At 39.3% G+C, this 23,791-nt stretch overlaps 1 protein-coding gene and 1 long non-coding RNA gene across 6 annotated transcripts in view; one reads left to right on the top strand and one right to left on the bottom strand.

The window, feature by feature from the left end:
* Window positions 1-4,813: 4,813 nt before the first annotated feature.
* SF3B1 (splicing factor 3b subunit 1) overlaps window positions 4,814-23,791 on the bottom strand; it is a 35,669-nt gene continuing 16,691 nt past the window's right edge. For 2 of the 5 annotated variants that reach the window (XM_036421428.2, XM_036421429.2), the window contains 19 exons: window positions 22,255-22,492; window positions 20,760-20,972; window positions 20,547-20,668; window positions 18,839-19,036; window positions 18,637-18,738; window positions 17,921-18,100; window positions 16,839-16,925; window positions 16,427-16,697; window positions 16,012-16,157; window positions 15,769-15,915; window positions 15,499-15,624; window positions 14,812-15,033; window positions 14,434-14,616; window positions 14,240-14,351; window positions 12,733-12,853; window positions 12,287-12,418; window positions 8,980-9,252; window positions 7,440-7,656; window positions 4,814-7,172 (listed from right to left, as the gene is read on the bottom strand). In XM_036421428.2, the coding sequence (XP_036277321.1) occupies window positions 7,014-7,172; window positions 7,440-7,656; window positions 8,980-9,252; window positions 12,287-12,418; window positions 12,733-12,853; window positions 14,240-14,351; window positions 14,434-14,616; window positions 14,812-15,033; window positions 15,499-15,624; window positions 15,769-15,915; window positions 16,012-16,157; window positions 16,427-16,697; window positions 16,839-16,925; window positions 17,921-18,100; window positions 18,637-18,738; window positions 18,839-19,036; window positions 20,547-20,668; window positions 20,760-20,972; window positions 22,255-22,492 (3,249 nt within the window). In that variant the 3' untranslated portion in view covers window positions 4,814-7,013. Of the gene's footprint in view, window positions 7,173-7,439; window positions 7,657-8,979; window positions 9,253-12,286; window positions 12,419-12,732; window positions 13,285-14,239; window positions 14,352-14,433; window positions 14,617-14,811; window positions 15,034-15,498; window positions 15,625-15,768; window positions 15,916-16,011; window positions 16,158-16,426; window positions 16,698-16,838; window positions 16,926-17,920; window positions 18,101-18,636; window positions 18,739-18,838; window positions 19,037-20,546; window positions 20,669-20,759; window positions 20,973-22,254; window positions 22,493-23,791 lie in introns of those variants that run through there. The other 3 variants (XM_045575449.1, XR_006740477.1, XM_045575450.1) reach the window with 3 other exon arrangements.
* LOC118709385 lies at window positions 5,377-22,673 on the top strand. Its single transcript, XR_004984929.2, has 3 exons — window positions 5,377-5,515; window positions 9,755-9,762; window positions 22,642-22,673. It is a non-coding gene; the product is annotated as an uncharacterized LOC118709385 (long non-coding RNA).

Raw genomic sequence — 23,791 nt, 5'->3', positions numbered from 1 at the left:
CTGGTAGGAATTTGTAACTCTTTTTTTTTTTTCTCTCAGAGATTTTAATATATTTTATTGATTTTACCCAGAGAAGAATTGAGAGGGACAGAGAGTTAGAAACTTCGATAAGAGAGAAACATCGACCAGCTGCCTCTTGCACACTCCCCACTGGGGATGTGCCCGCAACCAAGGTACATGCCCTTGACCGGAATCGAACCCGGGACCTTTCAGTCTGCAGGCCGACACTCTATCCACTGAACCAAACAGGTCCCGGCAAGGAATTTGTAACTCTTGAGCCTCTCCCTACACAGGTGGGGATATCTAATGACCTAGCATTATTTTACAAATTGCTGGCCACAAAAAAAGTGCCCACCTCTTTTAACACTGAGTAATTGTGAGATAACAGAATCAGCCTCTGCACTCCGGTCCTGGCTCAGAGCTCTGAATCCCTGGGGATGCTCTGGCTGATGGGAGCGTCTTCTGTTCCGAGGAGGCCAGGCTTGGTGGCTCCTGGTTGGGGGTGGGGGGCAGGTGTTGGGACTTTCAGGCCCCCCTCCCCCCGGCCCGCTGTCCTCCAGGAAGAGAAAGGCAGTGGAAATAGTGGAGTTAATGATGAAGCAGACCGAGGTGGTGGTGACGGGGGCAGGGGGCTGGGGCTGGGGGGGCAGGGGGGTGCTGAGTGGTGCGCCACACCCCTGCCCACATTCCTCGCCTCTGCTCCTCTTCCGTGTGGCTGTTCATCTATGTCCTTCATCGCATCCTCTATAATAAACCTGTAAGAGTGTGTCCCTGAGTTCTGTGAGCGAGTCTTAAACTGTCGACCCCAACAAGGGGGCTGCGGGAATCTCAGCTTAGAGCCACTTGGTCAGAAGCACAGATAAGAGCACGAGACCTGAATTACATGCAGCTGGTGTCACAGAGCTGCTCGGCGGGGAACAGCCCACACATTCGGTGACCAGCAGGGTCACCAGGGAAGAAGAGAGAAGGAGAAGCACAGCAGCGGGAAAGGGAGTTTTCCTGCTCAGGAACGAAGTGCGGGAAAGGATTGTTTGCTTTTACAAATATTGTGCTGCCTTCAGAGAACATTACATTAATAAAAGCCGGCCCTGACCTTACAGCCTTCCGTCCACGGTGAGTCTGCCAGACACTCAGGGCCAGTTTCTGCAGAAAAGTCCGCCTGGACCCAAAGGCAGGCAAGCCACCAGCTCCGGGCCGGCCGCTGTTTCCATGGGCTCTGCTGCCCCCTGTCGGAAGCTGAGCCTGTTACAGAAATAGAAATTTTTTTTATTTATTTTCTTAACAAAGCCGCAGTTTGTATGATTTCCTCAATCACAGGATGGAATAGGATATCTTTACACCTTGTGAAAAAGAGCAAAGAATTGCTTGCTTTAAAGTGTGCCTGCTTGCTTGCTGCCTAGAGGCCCCTGCACCACAGTGGTCCGAGTCGGTGATAATCTGCCTGAAATAATTCAGGGCGGCCACCCCTCCCTGCGTCCCTCCAGCTGAGCGGCAGGCAGGCGGGTGCTGGGCCCTGGGCTGCCGCCTTCCCCAGCCTCTGGGCCAACGGCAACTTCACATGGAGCAAGGGGGGCATGGGGGACAGGGGCTGGGCAGCACACCAACGCAGCACGTTCCAAATGGTGGAAAAGGAGCTCATTCTTTTTTTTCTTTTTAATATTTTTATGGATTTCAGAGAGGAAGGGAGAGGGAGAGAGATAGAAACATCCATGATGAGAATCATTGATCGGCTGCCTCCTGCACACCCCCTACTGGAGATAGAGCCCGCAACCTGACATGTGCCCTTGACAGGAATCAAACCTGGGACCCTTCAGTCCGCAGGCTGACACCCTATCCACTGAGCCACACCAGCCAGGCAGGAGCTCATTTATTTATTTATTTTTATTGATTTTTTACAGAGAGGAAGGGAGAGAGATAGAGAGCTAGAAACATAGATGAGAGAGAAACATCGATTAGCTGCCTCCTGCACACCCCACACTGGGGATGTATGTGCCTGCAACCAAGGTACATGCCCTTGACCGGAATCGAACCTAGGACCAAACCGGTTTCAGCAGGAGTCTGTTCTTGAAGAGCAGGCACCAGCCAAGTGAAGAAGGAACAAAAGGCTTTTTTTTTTTTTTTCTTTTAACTAATCTTCATTTGTTTAAAATTTCAGCAGACAACAGAGTACTTCTCCCTCATAATAATAAAAACAACAAGCTATATTGATAGCAACAGCTATTACATTTACTGGGCACTACGCCTGCCTGGGCCTTTTACATTATAAACATTATCTGCTAATATTTGCAAGGACCACCACCTAAGAAAGGAGATACAATTGTCATCCAAACTGTGTGAGGAAACAAGCAGAGGTTAGGTGACTTGCTCAAGGTCACAAAGCCTCTAAGAGGCACACCCAGGTTATAATCCAGAACTTGAATTTACAACCAACCTGGTTTTGACAAGCTTGAGAGCCAACTGGTAAACCCATACTATATTGACCCCTGTTCTCTCCCCTCGGCACAGGAAAAGCAGGGAGAGGATTCTCAACAGGTGTCTGGTCCCAGCTCCCATCCACAGCACACTGTCCTCAGAAGAGTTTGCTGCTCTGCTGACTAATGAGTTTGCCAACCACTGCTAGACTAAATGTTACCATGTAGTTGGAAACTGTGAGGATTAGGCAATTGTGACATATTGTGTGCAAAGAGGTAAAGGGTAGTATATGACAGTGGTCGGCAAACTCATTAGTCGAACAGAGGGGCAAACCGCAGCTCACATGCCGCTTGTGGCTCACAAGCTGCAGTTTGTCGACCACTGTTAACTAGGCCATTAAATAGTCTATTTGTCCAGCCGAGATTAGTTTGGCTCAGTGGACAGAGCATCGGCCTGTGGACTGAAAGGTCCCAGATTCGATCCCAGTCAAGGGCATGTACCTTGGTTTGGGGCACATCCCCAGCAGGGGGTGTGCAAGAGGTAGCTGATCAATGATTCTCTATCATCGATATTTCTCTCTATCCCTCTCTTCCTCTCTGAAAAAATCAATTTTTTTAAAAAAGTCTATTTGTCCATGACATGAAAGCATGTCCTTTATAATCTTTCTAGATTGTAAAGTAACTACTATTTTTTAGCCCTAGCTGGTTTGGCTCAGTGAATAGAGCGTTGGCTTGCAAACTGAAGGGTCCAATTCTGGTCAAGGGCACATGCCTGGGTTGCAGGATCGATCCTCATAGGGAGCATGCAGGAGGCAGCCAATCAATGATTGTCTCTCATCATTGATGTTTCTATCTTTCCCTTCCTCTCTCAAATCAATACGTTTAAAAATAATTTTTAAAACTTAGTTTTTCTAGCATGAACACTAGAAATGTCACTGACCTATGCTGGAAGCTAATTCCAGCATGTCATAAATGCGAAGTTTTATCAAAAGGTTGATGGGACTTTGAGGATTGCCTGCTGGAAATGGCTAAAGATTTGCATAAATCACATGTGTCAAACACAAGGCCCACGGGGCCAAATCCGTCCCGCCAGGCCTTGCAATGTGGCCCGTACCGCGCTGTCATCACTGCACTCCGCTGCGTTTCCATCACAATGACAGTTTATGACTGTTCAGTAAACCATTCGGCCCGCGATTTAGGCTGGATTTTAGATTTTGGCCCCTTCTCTGATTGAGTTCGACACACCCCTAGCATAAATGATTGCTTGCTGCCAGAGAGCTGAGGACATTTTAATATACATGTCATTGCCTCCTGCTGGCCAAACACCTGAACAGCCATAGGCAGTGCCCCCCATCTGACAATGGATTCTGTATAAACCTTGGCCTTTGATCTGTGGATCTACTTTGCCTTAGGACAATTTATGTTAATAAAAAGCAAGGGGTCCAGAGAGACAGGAAGACTTGGTTTCTTTAGCTAAGTCTTCTCTGGCTCCCCAAAATGCCTTCAAAAATTGTTTCATCTCTGGACTCGAAGAATTTACAGCAGCTCCTTCGCCAGATTCCTGAACCCTTTCTAGATGCTGGAACACGACAACCGTCAGGCCTACAATTACTCCCTCCTGCCTATAAATCCCTTGGCTGCCCTGCTGATCATTCTATTTTGTGCCTTCCTATCCATACTCTTTTAAGGAGAAAGGGTCTCTGCTCTGCCTGTCCTCCTCCAGCCATATCACACCCCCTATCAGAGAACCCAGCCACCCGCTGCTGCCGCCCCTGCGCTGCCTCTGCAGAGGACAACGATGAACACATTTCCAGCTTGCTTTCCCAGGGACTGATGCAGAGCTTTACCCGAGCTGTGTGTCTTACTATTTGTGATACAGTATTTCTAGTTACTTCCTAGGCAACAGCCGACTAAATGATATGCTTTCATTTTACCCATTCTGAGTACTGCTTAAAACAATCATCTCAATTAAGGCTGTTAAAGATTTTGCCCTCCAGACAGTATCTGGAGCCAAGTTTGGTAGTCAGCTGGTGTGGGGATGCTACTGGCATCTAGTGGGTAAAGATCAGTGATGCTGCTCAACACCCTGCAATGCCCAAGATAGCACCCCCCAATGAGGATTTATTTGGCCCAAATGTCGATAATGCCAAGGTTGAAAGCCCTGTGATATTTGTAGTTTCTGCTCCTTTTAGCCTTTTGGAATTTAAAAAGCATTAGAAACCTATATGGCTGCAATTTTTTGTTTCTTATTTGGTTTTTCAACATTTAAGTTCCCTTGTTTGGAGAAACAACCCAAAGAGCTATTATTATTAAAATGGCACAACCACAACAGAGTGTAGTATGACAGTAACAGCATCATCTACAATAAAAAATAAAAAAAATAAACTGGTCAAAATACTTTTGATATAAGTTTATTCATTTGGTGGTACGTGATGCTCACATGGCACCATACAACAAATTTTAAAAATACAATATGAAAAAAATTGAACAGCCAAAGAGACCAATTCCATTAGAGGGCCTACAGAAAAACTAACAAAAGCCCACAGAAAGACCCACCCACCATTCCCTTAAGAACATCAGTTTCTTCCTGTGTAAGTTTGGCTTTAAGAAACACCAAAAGAAAGTGCAAAGCAAGTTTCTGAAAGATAAACTTCACATAGCGTCTTTCACGTATCACAAAATGCTTTCGTTATTCAACAAGCATATAAAACAATGCAAATATCTGTGAGCCTCTTTTGGTCCCAACTAGGAAGGTCACAGCCTTCAGTATTTCCTTCATCTCTGTCCTCAAACTATTTGCATCAGTAAAAAGTCACTTAAGGTGGCTAGCAGTCTCTCTTGCTCCACAGTGCCTCTGTCTGCAAAACATTGATATTTTCCATTAAAACATGGGCCCAAGCAAACTGAAGTTATAGAAGTACTTGACGTGAAAATATAACTAAATTCCCCCAAGACTGATTTAAAATCAAAATTTGGGTTGGAAATCCAATTGTGTTCTTTCCTTTTCATGATTATTAATTCCTGAAGGCCATCTGTCAGAAACTATAGAAAACAGCAATATTTTAAGTTGCAAAAACTTCTTAGAAAAAATGATTTTGGAAACTGTGGGCTGTCGTCACAGTTATTTTCTACAAGGAACATAAGAAGTTACAAATTCTTCCTGGAGAGGCAACTAAAGCTCAATGTTCATTTTGTAAATGTCAGCCAATTACCAACTGTTTCTCATGGAAGCCTTCAAAGCAGGGGTCCTGGGCGTTAGAAGGTCAAGGAACAAACCTCTAGTCCGGGTGCAGTTCTACTTACAGTGGCAGCCTCCTACGCATGTGCTGCTGCAGAACCTTAGTTCCCCTTAAGAGTTCGCAGAAGGGCTATCATAAGGAGACAAAACAAAACAGCCATGGGTAGAAAAGGACTCAAGCCAGGAAATTAGCAAAAGCTAAAAATATACTTAAAATACTTGCCAAAAAACACTTAATTATTGCCTAAATGCTTGGTTCCTCTAGACCTCCATGGCATTTCAGTTTATGCTTGACCTCTATACCTCAATGTATCTAAAGTATTAAATGCAAAACTAAGCAGACATTTCAGCTGCTGCAATTGTGTATCACAGCGCGGAGTACGTAACATGTACTTAGATGTCTCTCCCCTTCCCCATTATACTGCAGCCAGGGCCAGGGCAGGTCAAAGGCACCTTTGCATCCCCTACACTAAGCACAGTGGCTGGTACACAGTAAGTGCTCAGCAGGTATTCACTGAACACATTGTTGAGCAGTGGCTTATGACATGAAAAGAGCCCAAAGACTGGCTTATTCCAGTAGCATTCCTTAGGTAGCCTCACTCCGAATAGGTAGAAAGCGGTTTTAAAAAGATTCCTTCTCACTTCCTAAACACAGACTCAACAGCTGGACATGACTTGAATCACTTTCCTTAAATGTGTTCATAAAGCATTTTGAGAATTCAAGAGATGAAAGGCGCTATGGAAGTGCAAAATAATAATATTCAAGACAGTTCAGCAAAGGTGGCATATTTTCTATGGTGATGGAACAGTTGTGCTAATTTGAAATGAACACCCAATAGCTACTCTTCTCATTGTCATTATCAACAGAACAATAACATTTGACAGAGACACCATATCACTTTATATAGTTTATATTCTGCTACTTTCTATAAACCAGGAGACAGAAAATTGAAATTAGGCCATTTATGCTACACAAACCAATACTTTATCAAAGTCCCCGCATTTTACAAGTCATGTTCAAAAAACACACACAAGTTAGCATTTTGTACACAAATGTTTTATTTCTCAGTTAAACATTCCCTTTAAACACAAGGAATGAATTCTAAATCTTCATAAAGATGAATTAAAAATGAAATCCCTCCAGAACAGTGTGTGTAGTCCCCGTGTTCTTGGTCACTACTGGCATTTACTGTTTAACATCAACAACAAAGACAGGTTATTTAAAAATCATGCTACTGGATGTCTAGCTCTTCCTCTATGACCAGTTTTATGCTCATCTGCAATGTTTACAAGTGTACATCACCAAGTCAAAGCAAGTATAAGGTGTGAAATAGCTGTGCATTAAACACAAAATAAACAACAAATTATAAGATATAGTCAAGTTCATAACGAATATAGGTGTTCTTATCATCATTGTAGATTCTTGGGTAATGTGCTATGAGAGCATCCTGTGAACCAATGTAGATGGAGTTGTAAATTTTCCAATACACATCTCTGACCTTCCGAGCTGGGTGAAACAAACCCTAGAATAATTAAAAGATTCATTATTTCAATTTTCAAAGAACATACACAACCTTAACACAACAAACCATAAATACATGATTCCAAACATTTCCCTTTTAGACAGAATTGCACAAAATTGCAGTGAGCAAAGACAACAATCTAATTCCCCCTCCCAACTGTTTTCCCATTTGGCACAATGTACTCTATTGAAAACTAGGAACAGTAACTTAATTCAACTAAATTACTTTTTTTATTGAATAATCTTTTCAAAATCTTTAATAACCTACCTGTAAACAATACTGCAACATTCTACATGGTCCAATAGCAACTCTCAAGCCCTCCAGGGCTCCCATAACTGCCTGGATCACATGGGGCGATGTCTCAAACACATTGGGCCACACATAGTTCAACAAGTGATTCAGCGAGTCTTCACAACCAAATCCGTAAACCCCCAGGGACATGTGCTGCACCACCGCACTAGCCGTCTGTCTGTGCACAAGGTCTCTGCAATGGAAAAAAGCTCTTTGTGAGATACAGGTGGTCCTCATGCCATGATGCCCTCACACCATCACAAGATGGCTGCACACTCAGCGGAGGCGGGGCCTGGCAGACACTCAGACAGCTTCTGCCAGGGGTCCCATGGCCCCCACTGAAGCAGGGCCCTGGCTCCGGCCTACCTCTTTGGGGCAATCCATCAAGGAGCCTACCTCTTTGGGGCAATCCATCATGGATCAGCAGGGCCTACCTCTTTGGGCGATTGATTGCAGGGCTCCCGCACAAGCCAGGCTGGAGACCCCTCCCCACAGTGTATGAATTTCATGCACCGGGCCTTTAGTGTTTAATATATTAAGCTTCATATATAGCAAGGCAGTATTCCTTATTAATAGATTTCCTAACTAAAATACTTTTCCTTTTCACTTAGTAATTTTCTACAACTTTGTCACCTCTCCACGTGATTTTTAATCTCAGTCACACATGAGAGACTGCACTCTGATGTGCAGACACATCTCACTGAAGAACATGGAATAAGTATGATTTACTCCTACTTTACTAGCTCCAGCTGGGCAGGCTTATAAAGAACATGATTCTTATTTGTCCCCAGGCCTTACAAGTTACTTGTGGTAACTTATTGAGCTTGTTAAGTTCCTCTTTTGTAAGATCATTAATGAGTAATTTGAATTTGTAAACAAGTAACTAAATGCATGAGCTCTAATTTGAATAACTTATTTTTCCTGAAAAACACTGGCAATGAAACAGTCCCTTACTACTTAGACCTTAAACATTCCTTTATGTGTCATTTTTGTGTTTAAAAACTATGTTAGTCCTAGATGGTTAAAGGTATCAGGAATCTACTGTCAAATAACTCAGTGTATCAGTGGTCACCATCTGAATAATTTGGGGAATACAATGGAACAGTGTGGCTCTGGCCAGCTATGTTCAGTAGTTCAAAAGCCTAACAGAAATCTTTGCTTCATCTGCCGTAACAAAGGCTAAATAAAAAGATCATGTCTCTGCCACAGCAATAAGACCATGCTCCTCCTCCTCCTCCTCCAATTATGACTAGTTAATTTTTTTTATGACTAGTTAATTTTTAAAACGAAAGTTAACAATTGCTGGTTTTCAAAATGTATTGTCTACATATGAAAGGGAAGGGGGCCCTTGTAGCATATATGTTATTTGGAGATAGCAATAGTCATAGTTTCATTCAGGGGAGCATTCCCCTTTAACTAATCCTAACAAACAGGTCACACAATAATTATTTCCATAAATTCTAAAACAAAGCCAAGAATTATAACTATTTCCTTGCACTCCATTCCAGTCACTTACCTATCCATTAAAGCATCTTCAAGTAATGGTGTTACAGCATAAATGTAGTCCTTTCCCATTTCTCCGATATATTCGAACAAGAAGGAGAGTGACTTTAACACTCCGTTTTGAACATTGAGTTCAGGAACTCTGTATTCATTCATTAAGGCAGGGAGCACTGTGAAGGGTGAACACGTTTCAGCGACAATAGCTATTGCTACAGTGGTACAAACTCTGTTCTGCCTTTCCTGAACTTTGAGGTTGTTTAAAAGTGTAGCCAACACATCATGAGGGCTGAAAAAAATAAATGTCAGCAAATGTTAGATTACACATCAAAACTTTTTTTAGAGGGAGAAGAAAAATGCAAAGAAATGAAACTACTGTAAGTAATCACTGGGAATTTTATGATAAATTTTGTAATTTTATGATAAAATACTTTATTTTATGATAAAATACTTTAAAGTCACTGGCATTGTTTTTACTTAAGAACTTCATTTAAATTAAAATGGCCCGTTTTAAAGAAAAAATCAAATGTATTCATTTTCAAATGTAATTTTGAGTCTTTAGTAAATTTCTTGAAATATAAAAAAAATTTAATTAAATGTTCAGATTGATTATTTGAATATTCAAACCATGGCCCTAGAGCAAGGCAACTTTACAGTAATACCAAAACTGAGGTCTCCCATGCCACAACACACACAAAATCTTTTCCTTTTCTAGCTTCCCTCCCAAATACATTTACTATAAATAGTCTCCTTCTTTAAGCATTATTTTAACTTAACCATTAAGCGCCCAGCCTGTTTTGTCTTCCGGATGGAAAGTATAATGTGTTAAAGGAACACAGGGGCTAAACATTAGCACAACAGGTATTCATTGCGAATTTCTTGACTACATTAACGCTAAGTAAATATACTGATGCCAAAAGGAGGGTGGCTTAAGACTTCATCTAATTAATATGACTACAGCTATGTTTTATTGCTTGAAGGTATTTTCTGTTACTAACAAGCCACATGGTACACATAGTACCTCATTTTTCTCCAATGACTGTAGTTTGATTCTGACAAAAATGGAAGCAAGTAACCGTAGATTAATAAAATAGCTGTAATTCAGTTGTTTATGGATTAGGTTTTTTTTAATATTTTCTTTACTTTTCTTTCTTTTTTTTTTTTTTTTTTGAGGCTGGATTGGGAAATTTAATAGTTTTAAGTTGCAAACCAATTGAGCGTGCTGAGGCCCAGCACTGGCAGCGACAAGCATCTGAGTGGTTCCTGCGCTGGGCTTGTTGGTGCAGGAGGCGAGGTAGCCGGGATCCGAGTGTGTCTGGATTAGGGAGGGTGTGAGGCGGAAGGGGGTGAGGGTGGGTCTCCGGGCGGGTTGAAGGATAGTCCGGCAGTAGACAGGGGGTTGCAGTCCCCGTGCAGTCCTTGGGTCTGGGTGGGGTCTGGGACCAGCCGTGCTTTGTCCAGGCCCTCTGAGGTATGTTTCCAGCCGCTTTCCTCACCACCATTGATCATGGTGAGAGTTCAAGGCACAGCCTCCACCTCCCGCCCCATCTTGCCCTTGGGCTCTGGTTCTGCATTTCTAGTCGCGTGGCATTTCTCCCCGTTCCTGAATCCCAGCCAACAAAAGACAGGCGGGTGGTGTAAGCACCGCTTCTCCAGCCTCCAGCGCACAGGAACCACCTGAAGATCTTGTCAGTGAAGACCTCAGCTCCTTAGGTGTTGGCCTGCGTCTGGCCTGAATCTGACTTTCCCAGGAGACTCTGCTGCTGGTTGAGGACCACATCTGAGTAGCAAGAATACTGATCTGGAGCAGATGGTGTTGAATCTTGTAAACACTGCCTTGGACATAGGCAGTGCTGAGTTCATGCTGGGCTCTGCTATTAGTTCCAACAGTAGGTCACAGGGCTGCAGCTTAGACTGTAACATTACTCGTGTGAATTTGAATTGTACTTCTCTTGAAGTGTTCCAATCATCGTTAATGCAGTCTGCCAGCCACTGAGATTCTGTTTTATACTCAAAGTTGTTAACTGCTCGGTATTCACCTTCTCAAACCCAAGTGTTTTCTTAGTAGAGTTGCTTTGCAGCCTCTCTCCCCTCTGTTACCAGGCTCAGGCTGCAGTTGGCCTATTTCTGTGTAATTGCATTAACCATGCATTTTATTTTCTGTATTTTGATGCTTTGATATATGGGGCCACCCCCACCCAGAGCTAGCTAATTCCCGGAGTCTGCATCTGGAAGGCACATTATCCAGGGTGTGCCTTCCTTCCTGGGCGCTGGCATCCGTCACTCCATGCCTGCCTTCCTCGCCCCAGGGCGGGGCCAGACACCAGAGACAGCTCCACCCTCAGAGGCACAGCATCACCTGAGTCCTAACCCTCTGACCTGCTCCCGCCCTGGGGGCCTCCTGTGGCCCCTGTGTGACCCTCCTCTTGGATCTGTTTGTAAACAAACTATGTTTTGATGCCAACTGCTTCCTGGTCTGTTGGCCTCACTATTCCCAAGTAATAATAATACCAACATTTTAAAAAGCACCACCTCTCCTATTTATATTATATTTTGGTTAATCTTTCTTTCTTTTTTTTTTTAAGTGATATATTCATTTATTAGTTGAAAAACTCCCCCAGATAAGTGAATGCTCATCATTGATTCTGTCTGGATAGTTTACAATTCCAAATAAGGGTCACTCTGATTTTTGTTTTTGTTTTTTTTAGTGTTTTTTTTTTAATATTTTCAAAACACTAACATGAGCCCTGAATTATGCTTATTTTTAAATTAAGAACAGGCCTTAATATTTCAAGCATTATCCAAAAGAGCAACAAAAATTTGAAATTATTTTGAGGGTTGTAGTTTTCCTCTCTGAAAATAATTGACTAAATGAAATTAAAAAACCTCCCCATTTTAACTCAATTTAAAATTTCAATAACTGAAGGTTAGTAGTTAAATGATGTACTTTCACAACTGCATTACTCACACATTATGCCTTAAAAGAAATTTCTGCAGAAATAGAAGCATTTTTTCAACATCACAAGAGGTTTGCTACAAAATACATACATACGTACGTATATACATTGATACCCTGGCTGGTTTTGCTTGACGGTTAGAGCATTGGCCCACAGACCGAAGGGTCAAGGGTTCAATTCCAGGCCCCAAGTCAGGGGAGTACGGGAGGCAACCAATTGATGCGTCCCTCTCACATTGATGTTTTTCTTTTTTTTCTCTATCTCCCCACTCTTTCCCTTAAACTCTCTCTAAAAACAAATAGGAAAATATCCTTGGGTGAGGATTAAAAATATATATAGACATATGTGGAAATAAATAGTACTCACCCAATGGCCTTTGCAATATAACCAAATGTGTTGACTGTGGCTCTCCGAATAGCTTTTTTGTGAGCTTTTAAGAGCTCCAAAAGCTCAAAGCAAATCCTCATCCACTCCCTTGCTGACACATATTCAGCTCCCCTAAAAAAAAAAAAAAGTTAAATTTTTGTGACAGTAAGCCTTAAAAGGTAAATTTACAAATCCAGGTCTCAAAACACAATTACTAACTCACTTTAAGCATTAAATAAAAAAATTATTACTCTTCAGAGAGGATAATTTAGTCTTAAAATGATATTGCTAACCCCCAGTACCATCTAAATTGAAATTTCACTGAAAATATTAATACCGATAACCTAACCATATATATTTACATTAACGTTACACAAACTTGCAAAGTAAATAAAGTATTTAAATATGAAAACCAATAATGCCTATAAAAATGTTTAATCTCTTACCTGTCAGCAATACGCCCAACAAGATCAATACAATTCTCTTGTACTTTTTCATGCCTGTTCTTTAAGATTGGAGTGAGTCGAGGCAGCAGATCTTTAATTGGTGGAGTCATCTTATGCATACCTATTTAACAGAGCCAACACACTGTCAATTAACATTTGAACCACAATCTCTGTTCATTTTACCTTTTACTTAGCAATATAATATATGTGACCAGGCATAAATATGAACTTACAGCTGCCTATGAAAGAGAAAGGCCCAGATTCTGACCAGACTTAGAATTGTTATTAACTCTTTATTAACAATTTCTGATTATGCATAGAAATGAAGGAAATTAATGATTTAATGAATGATAAATATTCAATAACAAAAAAGGTTTTATTTGGCTGTGAAATGTATTTTGTGCACTGACATTTAAATATGGGGAGAGCTTATGTTCCGGCCATACACAATGTAAGCCAGAGACAGACATGGAAATTAAAGCAAAATTTTCCAGAAAGGGCCCCCTTACCCTTTAACTGCAAATGCAGGGCACACTTGGGTGGTATTTACACCTACGAAGAGAGAAAAGGAGGCAGCTGGAAGGGGCCCCTGCTCTAACTAAAACTACTTGCTCTGATTCTCTCTCCATTGCCTTTCCCCTATTTCCCTTAGCAACAACATGGTTTACAACTCCCTGCAAACTAGAGCCCCACGAGTGGTCAAGTGACTGATTTTTAGCCAAGAAGCTACCTTAAGTACAGAGGACAGGACTGAGTTGGGGATTGTATGTAGGTGCTATAGTTGAAAGATGTCCTCTATTGCATAAAAACCCCTTCCTAAAAGGAAACAGTGGCTGCCACAGCCAACAATTTTAACTTCCTGCTAGGTGATTGACACCCCACAGAAGTTACTTTTCCAATAGTCGTATTCAATTATAATGAAGGATTAAACACAAAAGACAATTTATTTCATCATACTAAACTTAAAAAAAAAAAAATACCCAAAAGTAAATGTAATATACTTGTTTTTAGTTTGGGTTACAAAACTGAATAGAGAGTTTTAAAGACTTGGGTATAAACAAAAATAAGATAAACAACTTGAACAATTCACTTTTCTCCCTGGTTATGTTCCTAGCACTTGAAAGGTAGCAGGAAAACCTGCCATCAGCACTTAGTAATTTAAGGTTGAATAGATATATACTTTGTCCAAAAATTAAATTAAAACTTCAGCGCTGTCCTCCTGCTCCCAAATATATTTCAAGAAGACACTTTTTGAGCTGTGACTACTCCCACTGAAGGTCCTAAACTTGCCTGCTTTTCTCTTTTAAAGTAAAATGTAAATGGGTTTGGGAGAGAAGACTATTACGACATCACCCCCTGACTTAACTAAAATTTTGAAGTTCTTTAAAAAAAAGTTCCAGAAATCATTACTCAACCCGCAAGTATGAGTCTATAATTTACTTAAAAAATAAAAAGAAAGTTAAAAACCAAAATAAGAAAATTCTTACATGATCAGCAAATTCCATACCTATTACATTTACAATGGCCTTCAGTGCTCCAAGAATGCTGCCCAATACTTCAGGGTACTCTTCACCCAGATACTCATACAAGACAACACCCAAGTGCCCCATCAATTTTTCCTGTAATAAAAAAAATGTTAAAAGATTACAATTCACATTAAAATAGATGGTGAAGAAATAAGAATCTGACATAAAAGTTTACCTCTTGGCAAGTCTTCATAACAACAGCAGTTCGAGAGATCAAGTCGGCTGCCTGCTGCCTAACTTTTGCAGATTTGTTATTTAAACGCCACAGAACTGTACCGCAGATCTGAGGCAAGTAAGGTTTCACCCGTTTGCCAAGAGCATTGACCACTGTGCCAAATCCGTTCAACATTACTGAGTCCTAAAAAAAAATAAAAAATAAACAAATGAAATCTAAACATTTGAGGTAGAATGTTTTCACATAGCTAACTGAAAGAGAACATGAACATTTAAAAATTATTTCAAATTCAATTACTCTTTAGTTATATGCTAGTAAGTAACATGCTTTTTTATAGTATGAAAGTCAGTGGCAACTTGTCCTAATTAGTATCATTACCTCTGTAGTCTGTTCTTGAAAAGCATAAAGAATGCCATCAATCAGCTGTTCTTCAAGTTTGTGATCAATATCTGCTGCTCCCAAGTTGCCCATAATCTTCTCAATTGTTTCCATCACCATTTTTCTGTACTGTTCAGCTTCATCTTTCAAATCATCCACGATCCTGGATATAATTTCTGCTGCTCCTACTTTGTTAGCCAACTCCACAGTAGTATCAACTAACTAAAAGGGGGTGGAGGGAGACATTGAATTTATTGTTCTTCAAAGGAAACAGACAATACGAAAAGCACAAATTCTAAAAATACTATTCAGCTAGTGAGCATGCTAAGAACAATCAACTTCTATTTCTAAAACTTTAAGAGAAAGATAACCAAAGTAATTTACACTTGAGTCTAAGTCAAGGCGATTTAAGGTAAGATTACATTAATTTTCTTTTTCCCCAGCCAGACGAAGCATTTTGTTAACTAGACGAAGACATCAATTAATAATTGGGTTATGTACACTAGAATGCATTATCAATATGGAAGTTAACCTAACTAAAACCCATCTCCTTTCACAATCAAGTACATACAAACTATGAGGTAATCAGGGCAAAAAATAATATGTAACATGCATTCAAACTAAAACATTAAGTTAGTTGAAAGGATTTTAATTTATTTATTTTTTTTATATATAATCAAAGCTTACCTGTCGATAATTTCTTCTATCTAAAGCCATTCTGTGTTGCCAGAAGTGTTTAAAAAAGGGAGGAAGAATCTCTGTTTTAATGTAGTTTGCTTCTACACCATCTGTTCCACAGCACTGCTTTACCACCTAAAAGGTTAAAAAACAATAATTGTAAACACAATCCTGGTTTAATATGTGTTTTTAAAAAATGCTTTAAAACTCTCTTTGAACCATAAAATACACCCAACTTAGACAAACAAATCTGAAACAACAGTAATTTGGGACAATTACCTTCAGCACAATTTTCTTCATTTCTTCATCAGGAGACTGGAATTCTCGAATAAGGATTAACATCACTTCTCTAGTATAGTAGTTGGCATATTCTGCATCCATGAGAGGAATAAGATACCCAATAGCCTTTAAGAAGGCAGCCAGACCCTATTTAAAAATAAACATATATGTACTTAGTAAATTGGATTTACGTTGCCTTAGCTTCATTGAAGTAGGAAAAAGAAATCTAATTGGTTGACTTACCTTTCCTCTGTGTTGGCGGATACCCTTCCATAGAGGCTTTAACACAGAATCAAAAGATTCGATACCATAAGGAGTTGCGGCTTCAGCCAAGGCAGCAATGGCCAAAGCACTAATGGTCCGAACTTTCTGCTGCTCGTCCACAAGACCTATGAAACCAAATACACTAAGTTTTAACTAAGCAACAATATTACTTAATTTCCACATAATCTAGCAATATAATCTAACTGCAGAATCTGTTCACATTAGATAAAATTAGGCAAAAGCCATAATAAACTGCAGCCGATTAGCACAGATTATAAACCCCATTATAAACTTCATGGTGTTGATGCAGTTAAAGCCCTTCCATTTAGCACTCCAAATAAGGAATCCAAATTTAAGACACCTGTCTTATAGACAAATTTATATAACCACTTACCGTGTTCAATGATTTCAACTAAACTTCTCAGATGTGGTAAGATGGCACAGCCCATAAGAATAGCTATCTGCTGTACAATCTTAATACCAGTGTGTCTGGCTTGCCAGGACTTCTTGCTTTTGCACACAGCTTTTAAGAAGGGTAACAGTGAAGGAATGCCCAGGGCAGAAGCTACGACAGCAAAAGCTCTAGCTGTTGTGTTACGAACATATTCATCCATATTATCTATATCGGGTCTCATGGTAGAGATCATAGTAGCCAGACCAGCAGCCTAAAAGGTTAAAATAAATAAATAAATAGATAGATAGAGAGATAAATAAAGGATAGTCATGAGTTGTTAACATTAACCATTTCGTTGCAAATCCCACCAATAGATACAAAACTTTCTCCTCTAGAAATATAATGCAAATACCTTTGCCAAATTAGAAATAATCTCTCGGCCTTCCACTCTAGCATAGTAATCTTCATCAATCAGCAATGGTTCAATGACCACAAGGATCTGAAAAAGAGAAGCAAAATTTCCACACCAATTACAAACACCACTCTTACAATAGAATTAAATACATTTAGGAAAATTTATTAAAGCACATCATTTACATAATCTAAAAACATAAGTATATAAAGCTCATTTTATTAGAAAATTTGTTTTTACACTTTTTAATTCTACTGGTTTCAGAGAGAAGACGGGAGGAGATAGAAACATCAATGATGAATCACTGATCAGCTGCATGCCCCCTACAGGGAGAGATGACCATGACCTCCTGGTTCATGGGTCAATGCTCAATCACTGAGCACAAGGACAATTTAAAATTCTAATCCATAACTGCCACAAGCAAAAACAAATGGTTTACACTAAAAGCCATGCTACAGCAACAAATTTTCTCATCCTAATCTAATATCAATCAAGCAAATGAAAAAAATGAGTAGTAATATGAACCTGTTTTAGTAAAGAGGGCAAAATGTTACATCTATCTATACACATATTTTTATATGTGTGATGCATGCTTGTGAAAAGAAAAATGTCTGGGAAGACATGTAAATTGAACATTGATAACTCTGTCTTATAAGCCAGTAAAATTTCCCTTTTTATTGTGAATGTATGTATACATTAGCTATTGCTTTTTTTTTTAATTTTAAATTGCAAAAATATAAGTTGGTAAAAATAATAATAATAATAATAATAATAATTCCTTTCATATTAAAATCAAACCACTAGAGCTAAGACCGGTTTGGCTCAATGGATAGAGCGTCGGCTTGGGGACTGAAGGGACCCGGGTTCGATTCCGGTCAAGGGCATGTACCCTGGTTGCGGGCATGTCCCCAGTAGGGGGTGTGCAAGAGGCAGCTGATCGATGACTCTCTCTCATCGATGTTTCTAGCTTTCTATCTCTCTCCCTTCCTCTCTGTACAAAATCAATAAAATATATTTTTCTAAAAATAAATAAATAAAAAATAAAATCAAACCACTAGAAACACTACTTGAGAATAACAAACCTTATGCACATATGGTCGAACTAAGTCATCAAGTTTGTATAATATTCTATCAATAACTTTGACAAGTAAATGACGTTCTTGATCCTCGAGTGTAGGAGACATCAGCAGAGGAAGAATCTGATTAAACAAAGGACCAGCTCCAAATTCCCGAGCTTTATCAGTAATCTGACGCAATGCAGCCTGGGGGAGAAAAAGAATAAAAGTTGTTTCTTTGTCATTAACATTTTGAACAAACCAATTAATCCATAATTGTCTGTAACTTAATCTTTACAGGATTTTATAGAGTAGCTTAAGTTCATTCCCATAAAAATTACTCTGAAGTGTGAATTCCTATGACAGAAGTTCAATGTTTCAGTTAATAAAGGGTAACAGAACAATGGAGTCACTAGTTATAAAATTCCTTAATCTCCCTGTAAAAGATTGCCCATCTTCAAGCCATATAGGATACTACACAATTCCTCACATAATCCCACTAATTTGAGTCTTCAGCATGTTTTAAATACCTTGAGGATAAAAAAAGAGGAGAAGAAAAAAAAAAGAGAATCTTATTTTTTAATATCTCTATTAGCATAAAATCCCTTGATTAAAAAGCTAGGTCCTTCTTATTACATATCTTTATTTCACTCATACTATGCCCTTTGTAAAGCAGAAGAGGGTAATACATTTCTAAACATAAACTTATAATTAAGATGATGACTTAATGAACTGACACTTACCTTTCTCATTGGAGGTGTACCATTCTTAATTTTTAAAAGCAATTTCATTATTTTTCTCTCTTTTTGCTCTTCTGGACTAAGTGTTGATTCATCAACATCAACCTAATATAGTAAAAAGAAAATAATTTAAAGGTGGATTGAGACATTATGATTTGAAATCCCTAAATAAAGGTATTATTTTATTTCTACTATTCTCACTTACCAAGAGTTTATCAAAGTACTGAATGTCATCAGGTTTTAAAAAGGGAAGATTTCCAGATGGTTGGTCGTTGACACTTTTCATAGTTCTGTCTTCAGTTTGCATGTGGAAACCAGTCATGCCACCCAAAGGTGTTGGAGTGGCTGTGAGCTTTCGAGCTGGAGTTCGAATAGGAACATAACCAGCTGGAGGAGGAAGTACCTAAGATAGGTAAAAAGAGTTTAAGATTTTCTTGACAAACTAAAGATGAATGTAATGAATAACAACATTTGCACTTAAAAAATATTTTATAACCTGATGAACAATATTAACTGTTGATTACAATAGAATCAGAGATACGAGAGGGGAGTAGACTGACAATTCTCGGGGAATAGGGGAGTGGTGGATGCAGGAAGAGACTGAACATAAACTGTTCACCTATGGACGAGGACAATGGGGGGTGGGGAAAGGGCAAAGAGTGGGAACCTGGTGGAGGGGGGGGGGGGAAATGAGGAACTTTTGTAATAATATGAACAATAAAGATTGATTAAAAAAAAAAAAAAAGAATGTTGTAAACTTAATACCACACTAGAAAAAATATATATATATTACAGTTTATTCGCTAGGAAGATTTTTGCTTGGAGATAGGAATTACTACTATTGATCCCATTTTTCTATCTTGATTATAAGTTTAAAATATATATGACAAATATTCATATTTCTCATCTGTTAATAGAACTTAATTAGGACTGTGGGAAATTTAGGAAAATGAAGCATATTATAAAATTCTGATTACTTTCAAACATTAATATATGTTGGTTTTAATCAAATAAAAATTATCATACCAAAAATCAAGTCTTAAATATTTAACTCGCTTTTCAGAAATCAATGCATGCAAACTAAAAATATTTATCAATGCCTTGTAAAATACACACCATTTGAATAAGTCAAAGAAATTGCACTGAACATTCACTAGAGAGGATTTTCCCTTCTGTTTCTATAAAGGAAATCAATGATTGCAACTGACAACACAGGCAGTCAACACAGGTGCAGAATATGTATACACCCACTTTATGTGGAGACTACAAAACGTTATAAAGCAGAAATTCATAATACTTAAACACCTTAAAACAAACCTAGTAAGGGGAAATAAACTGTTAAAAAGCAGTGGACATTGGCAGAAAAGGCTCTGAAAAGGCCATAAATGATGTAGGTTCCAGCCCTGGTTAGGACACCATCTACATGCCCAGACTGCCTTCAGACTAGCGAATGGTGATCTTTGAGCCCCAGGGACCTAGAACTTCAAATTGCTATGGTAAAGAGAGAATATTCTGTGTCCAGTGGCAATCCATGAACTTGTTAAATACACAAAATCTTGTGAGGCACCAAGTTAAATAACCCTAACCCAATGTGAGCTTAATCCTGGGATCACTAATAAACGGAAGCAGCAAGTTATTCCAAACCCTCAAAGCAGCACTTCTCAAAGTATATAGTCCTAGAAGTCCATGAGATTTCTCAACCTCTAAAAGTAATAAAAAGTTCCATGTAATTTGTTTTCACTCCGATTACTTTTTGGAACTGAAATATACTTGGAAACAGCTAAAAGAATGTAATGGTACTAATAAGTTTAGACAAGGCCAGTGCAAACTTGACTTGTAAATTCTTGAAAGAACACTTAAAATTCCTATTTTATATCCTAAAAACCATCACATTCATATTTCATGTTCTTTACCTTATATCCTTCTGGAAACATAGCATCTAATTCTTCATCAGAAAGTGGGCGATTTCTCTCGTCAATTTCTCTCTCCCAACGCCAAGCCTGAAGCTGTTCAGGAGTCATGCTCATTATGTGACCTACCGGAAAAGCAGACTTCTGTAACTATCCATAGCACAAACATTTATCGCTCCATAGGTCCTTGGGATAGGAGACAGCTAAGAGTTTTACCTGGGGTAGGGGTAGCCATGTTCATGGCTGGTGTGCCAATTGGTGTTTTCCCAGGCGTCAGAACAGGCGTGCTTCCACCCATCTGACTAGCTGGTGTTTCATCCCAACGTGATTTTCTTTTACTGGCTCCGGGAGTGGGTGTTTCTCCAATGGAATCTCCACCTCGGTCTGTTCGGGGCGTCTCAGCCCATCCACTTCCATGCCCGGGAGTATCTAAAAAAAAAAAAAAAAAAAAAAAAGTGTTTTTTGTCTCAAGTTTTAACCACTGTCAAAAATTTACTTTTTATTCTCAAACAGCTAACATACTCAAACTGATAAATTTCAAAAGCAAGATATTCCTAAAATGCAGGCCCATTTTAGGTTTAAATGTTTCATATTTATCCTCCCCTTCACTATTTTTTGTTCCTTTTTCACTGGCTACAGAAACAATACCTAGCAAACATTAAGGAATGGGAAAACAAAGTATCTTTTAACCACCTTTAATATCACAACTAGAGACAGCCACTCTGTCTCAAGTCACTTTTCAATTCCCCATACAGCTGAGATATACAGTTGAGCTTGCTCTGTATGTACATTCTATACTGTTTCTTTCATCCATTACATGACAAGTTCTCTCCCGTATCATTAAATATTCTGCAAATAATTTTTTTAAATTTATTTTTATTGATTTAAGAGAGGGAGAGAGTGATAGAAACATCAATGATGAGGATCATTGATCAGCTGCCTCCTGCACGCCCCAAATGGGGATCGAGCCTGCAACCTGGGCATGTGCCCTTGACCAGAATCAAACCCAGGACCCTTCAGTCCACAGGCCAATGCTCTATCCATTGAGCCAAACTGGCAAGAGTTGTAAATAAGTTTTAATACAGCAGATGTACTACAAAATTTTAACTTGCCACAGCTCTCATAAACAGCTTTAATTGGATAATATAAAAAAATAAGATTTGGGAAAATTTATAAAGACAGAAAGTAGAATAGAGTTTAAGGAGACAAAAATGGGGAGTTATTACTTCCTGGATATAGAATGTGTTTGGGATGATGAAAAAGTTCTAGAAATGAATATTGGTGATGGTTATACAACACTGTGAATGTACTTAATGCCACTTAATTGTACAGTTAAAATGGTAAGTTTCATGTTATATATACTTTACCACAATAAAAAAAAAAGGTTATGAACTACAAACTTTATTTCTTCCTAATGTTTTTCTTAAATTTTAGTATCCTCAAGAAAGGGAAAGAATTAGGCATGTGATCTGCTGAGTTCTTTTTTTAAATATTAATACTTACTGTTGAAATACATAAGCCCCTTTATCCCTCCATTGACCCCCTTCTAGCCTACCCCTGCCACCCGCCCCACTGCTCAGTTATTCAACTATCCCTAAAGCAGGTTACTTGCTTATCTAACCTGAATTGGGAAAGAACAGATTTGGAGCTATAAATATACAACTCATCAAGTCAACATTTCACCCCAACAACGCCCAGACTCCAGAAGTACCTCTTTCTGTCTTGGGGGTCTCATCCCATCTGTTTTTACGAGCACTGGAAGTTGCACCTCCGTGACCTGGTGTCGCATGGCCTGGTGTATCGCCTCGTCCAGGGGTAGCAGCTCCCGCTGGCGTGTGACTTGGTGTAGGATCCCATATTTTTGAGCCTGGGGTTGCTCCAGGAGTCTCACTTCCCTTTGCACGACCTGGTGTCTCATCCCATCTTAAGGAAGGGGTATGTCCAGGGGTCTTAACAGAGCAAAAACATTTTATGTCACACACCTACACACCCTTATACAAGTAACTAAAAAATTCATGTTACATTTTAAATGTGATCTCACTTATATGTGGAATCTAATGAAAATAAACAAACAAAATAGAAACAGACTCATAGATAGAGTACAGACTGACAGCTGTCAGAGGAGGGAAGTGAGGGGTCTGGGTCAACGGTATGATGATTACCAGAGAGAAAGGGGGCTAAGGAATGTAGAAGAAGGTAAAGAGGAGATAAATGATGATAATGAAAGGAGATTTGATTTGGGGTGGTAAACAAAATACAATATATAAGATGCTGTATTATAGAATTGTACAACTGAAACCTATATAACTATTAACCAATGTAACCCCAATACACACTAAAAAAAAAAAATTTAACAAATGCTTTAGTTCCATTCTCTATAATTTTTTAAGTTTATTTTTATTTTTTTATGTTTTGTTAATCCTCACTAGAGGATATTTTTCCACTGGTCTCTTATTTATGTATTTTATTATTTTTGTTAAGACTCACCTGAGGACACTTTTCCATTGATTTTTAGGGAGAGTGAAAGACAAAGGGAAAGACAGAAACATCGATGTGAAACTCATCGATTGACCGCCAGGGCCTGAGGAGCCTACAACCAAGGTACATGACGACCAGGATTGAACCCGGGACACTTTGGGCCACAGGCTGACTCTCTATCCACTGAGCAAACCAGCCAGGGATCCACCATTTTTTAGAGAGCGAAAGAGAGAGAAACATCAATGTGAGAGAAACACATCAAATGGTTGCCTCCTGCTTGGGCCCAGAAATGGCCCGGGGCCAGGGAGAATCCTGCCACCAAGGTATCCACCCCTGACCAGAACTGAACCCAGGACCCTTTTGTCTGCAGGCCAACACTCTATCCCAAGTATGTCAAACATGTGGCCCACAATGAATATTTTTGTGGCTCAGCCAATGTATCGGTATGTAAGAAATGTTTTAATAAAAATTTTGTGACTTAATTTTTTACAATATCCTGTTATGCATAATTATTACAATGTTCACTAGTGACTGATTACTATAATCACGTTGCATTCATTTCCCTTATGCACAGGCACACCGTCTCTCTCCACTAATACTAGCAGCAAATATTTTAGCAGCCACATCATTACTTTTGGCCTGACTTGTTTGGTGTGTGCAACAGAAAATATTTCACTTTTGGAAAACAAGAAAAATAGGTTTTTATTTGTGTTATGCTTCTAAATTTGCGCAGTTATTCAATGCCTGATGATTTAATGTTCAAGAAAATA

Source organism: Pipistrellus kuhlii, unplaced genomic scaffold (genome assembly GCF_014108245.1).
Source record: "Pipistrellus kuhlii isolate mPipKuh1 unplaced genomic scaffold, mPipKuh1.p scaffold_m20_p_7, whole genome shotgun sequence".
Taxonomy (NCBI): domain Eukaryota; kingdom Metazoa; phylum Chordata; class Mammalia; order Chiroptera; family Vespertilionidae; genus Pipistrellus; species Pipistrellus kuhlii.
The sequence above is the reverse complement of the archived record's forward strand: the minus strand, read 5'-3'. Positions and strand labels throughout refer to the sequence as shown.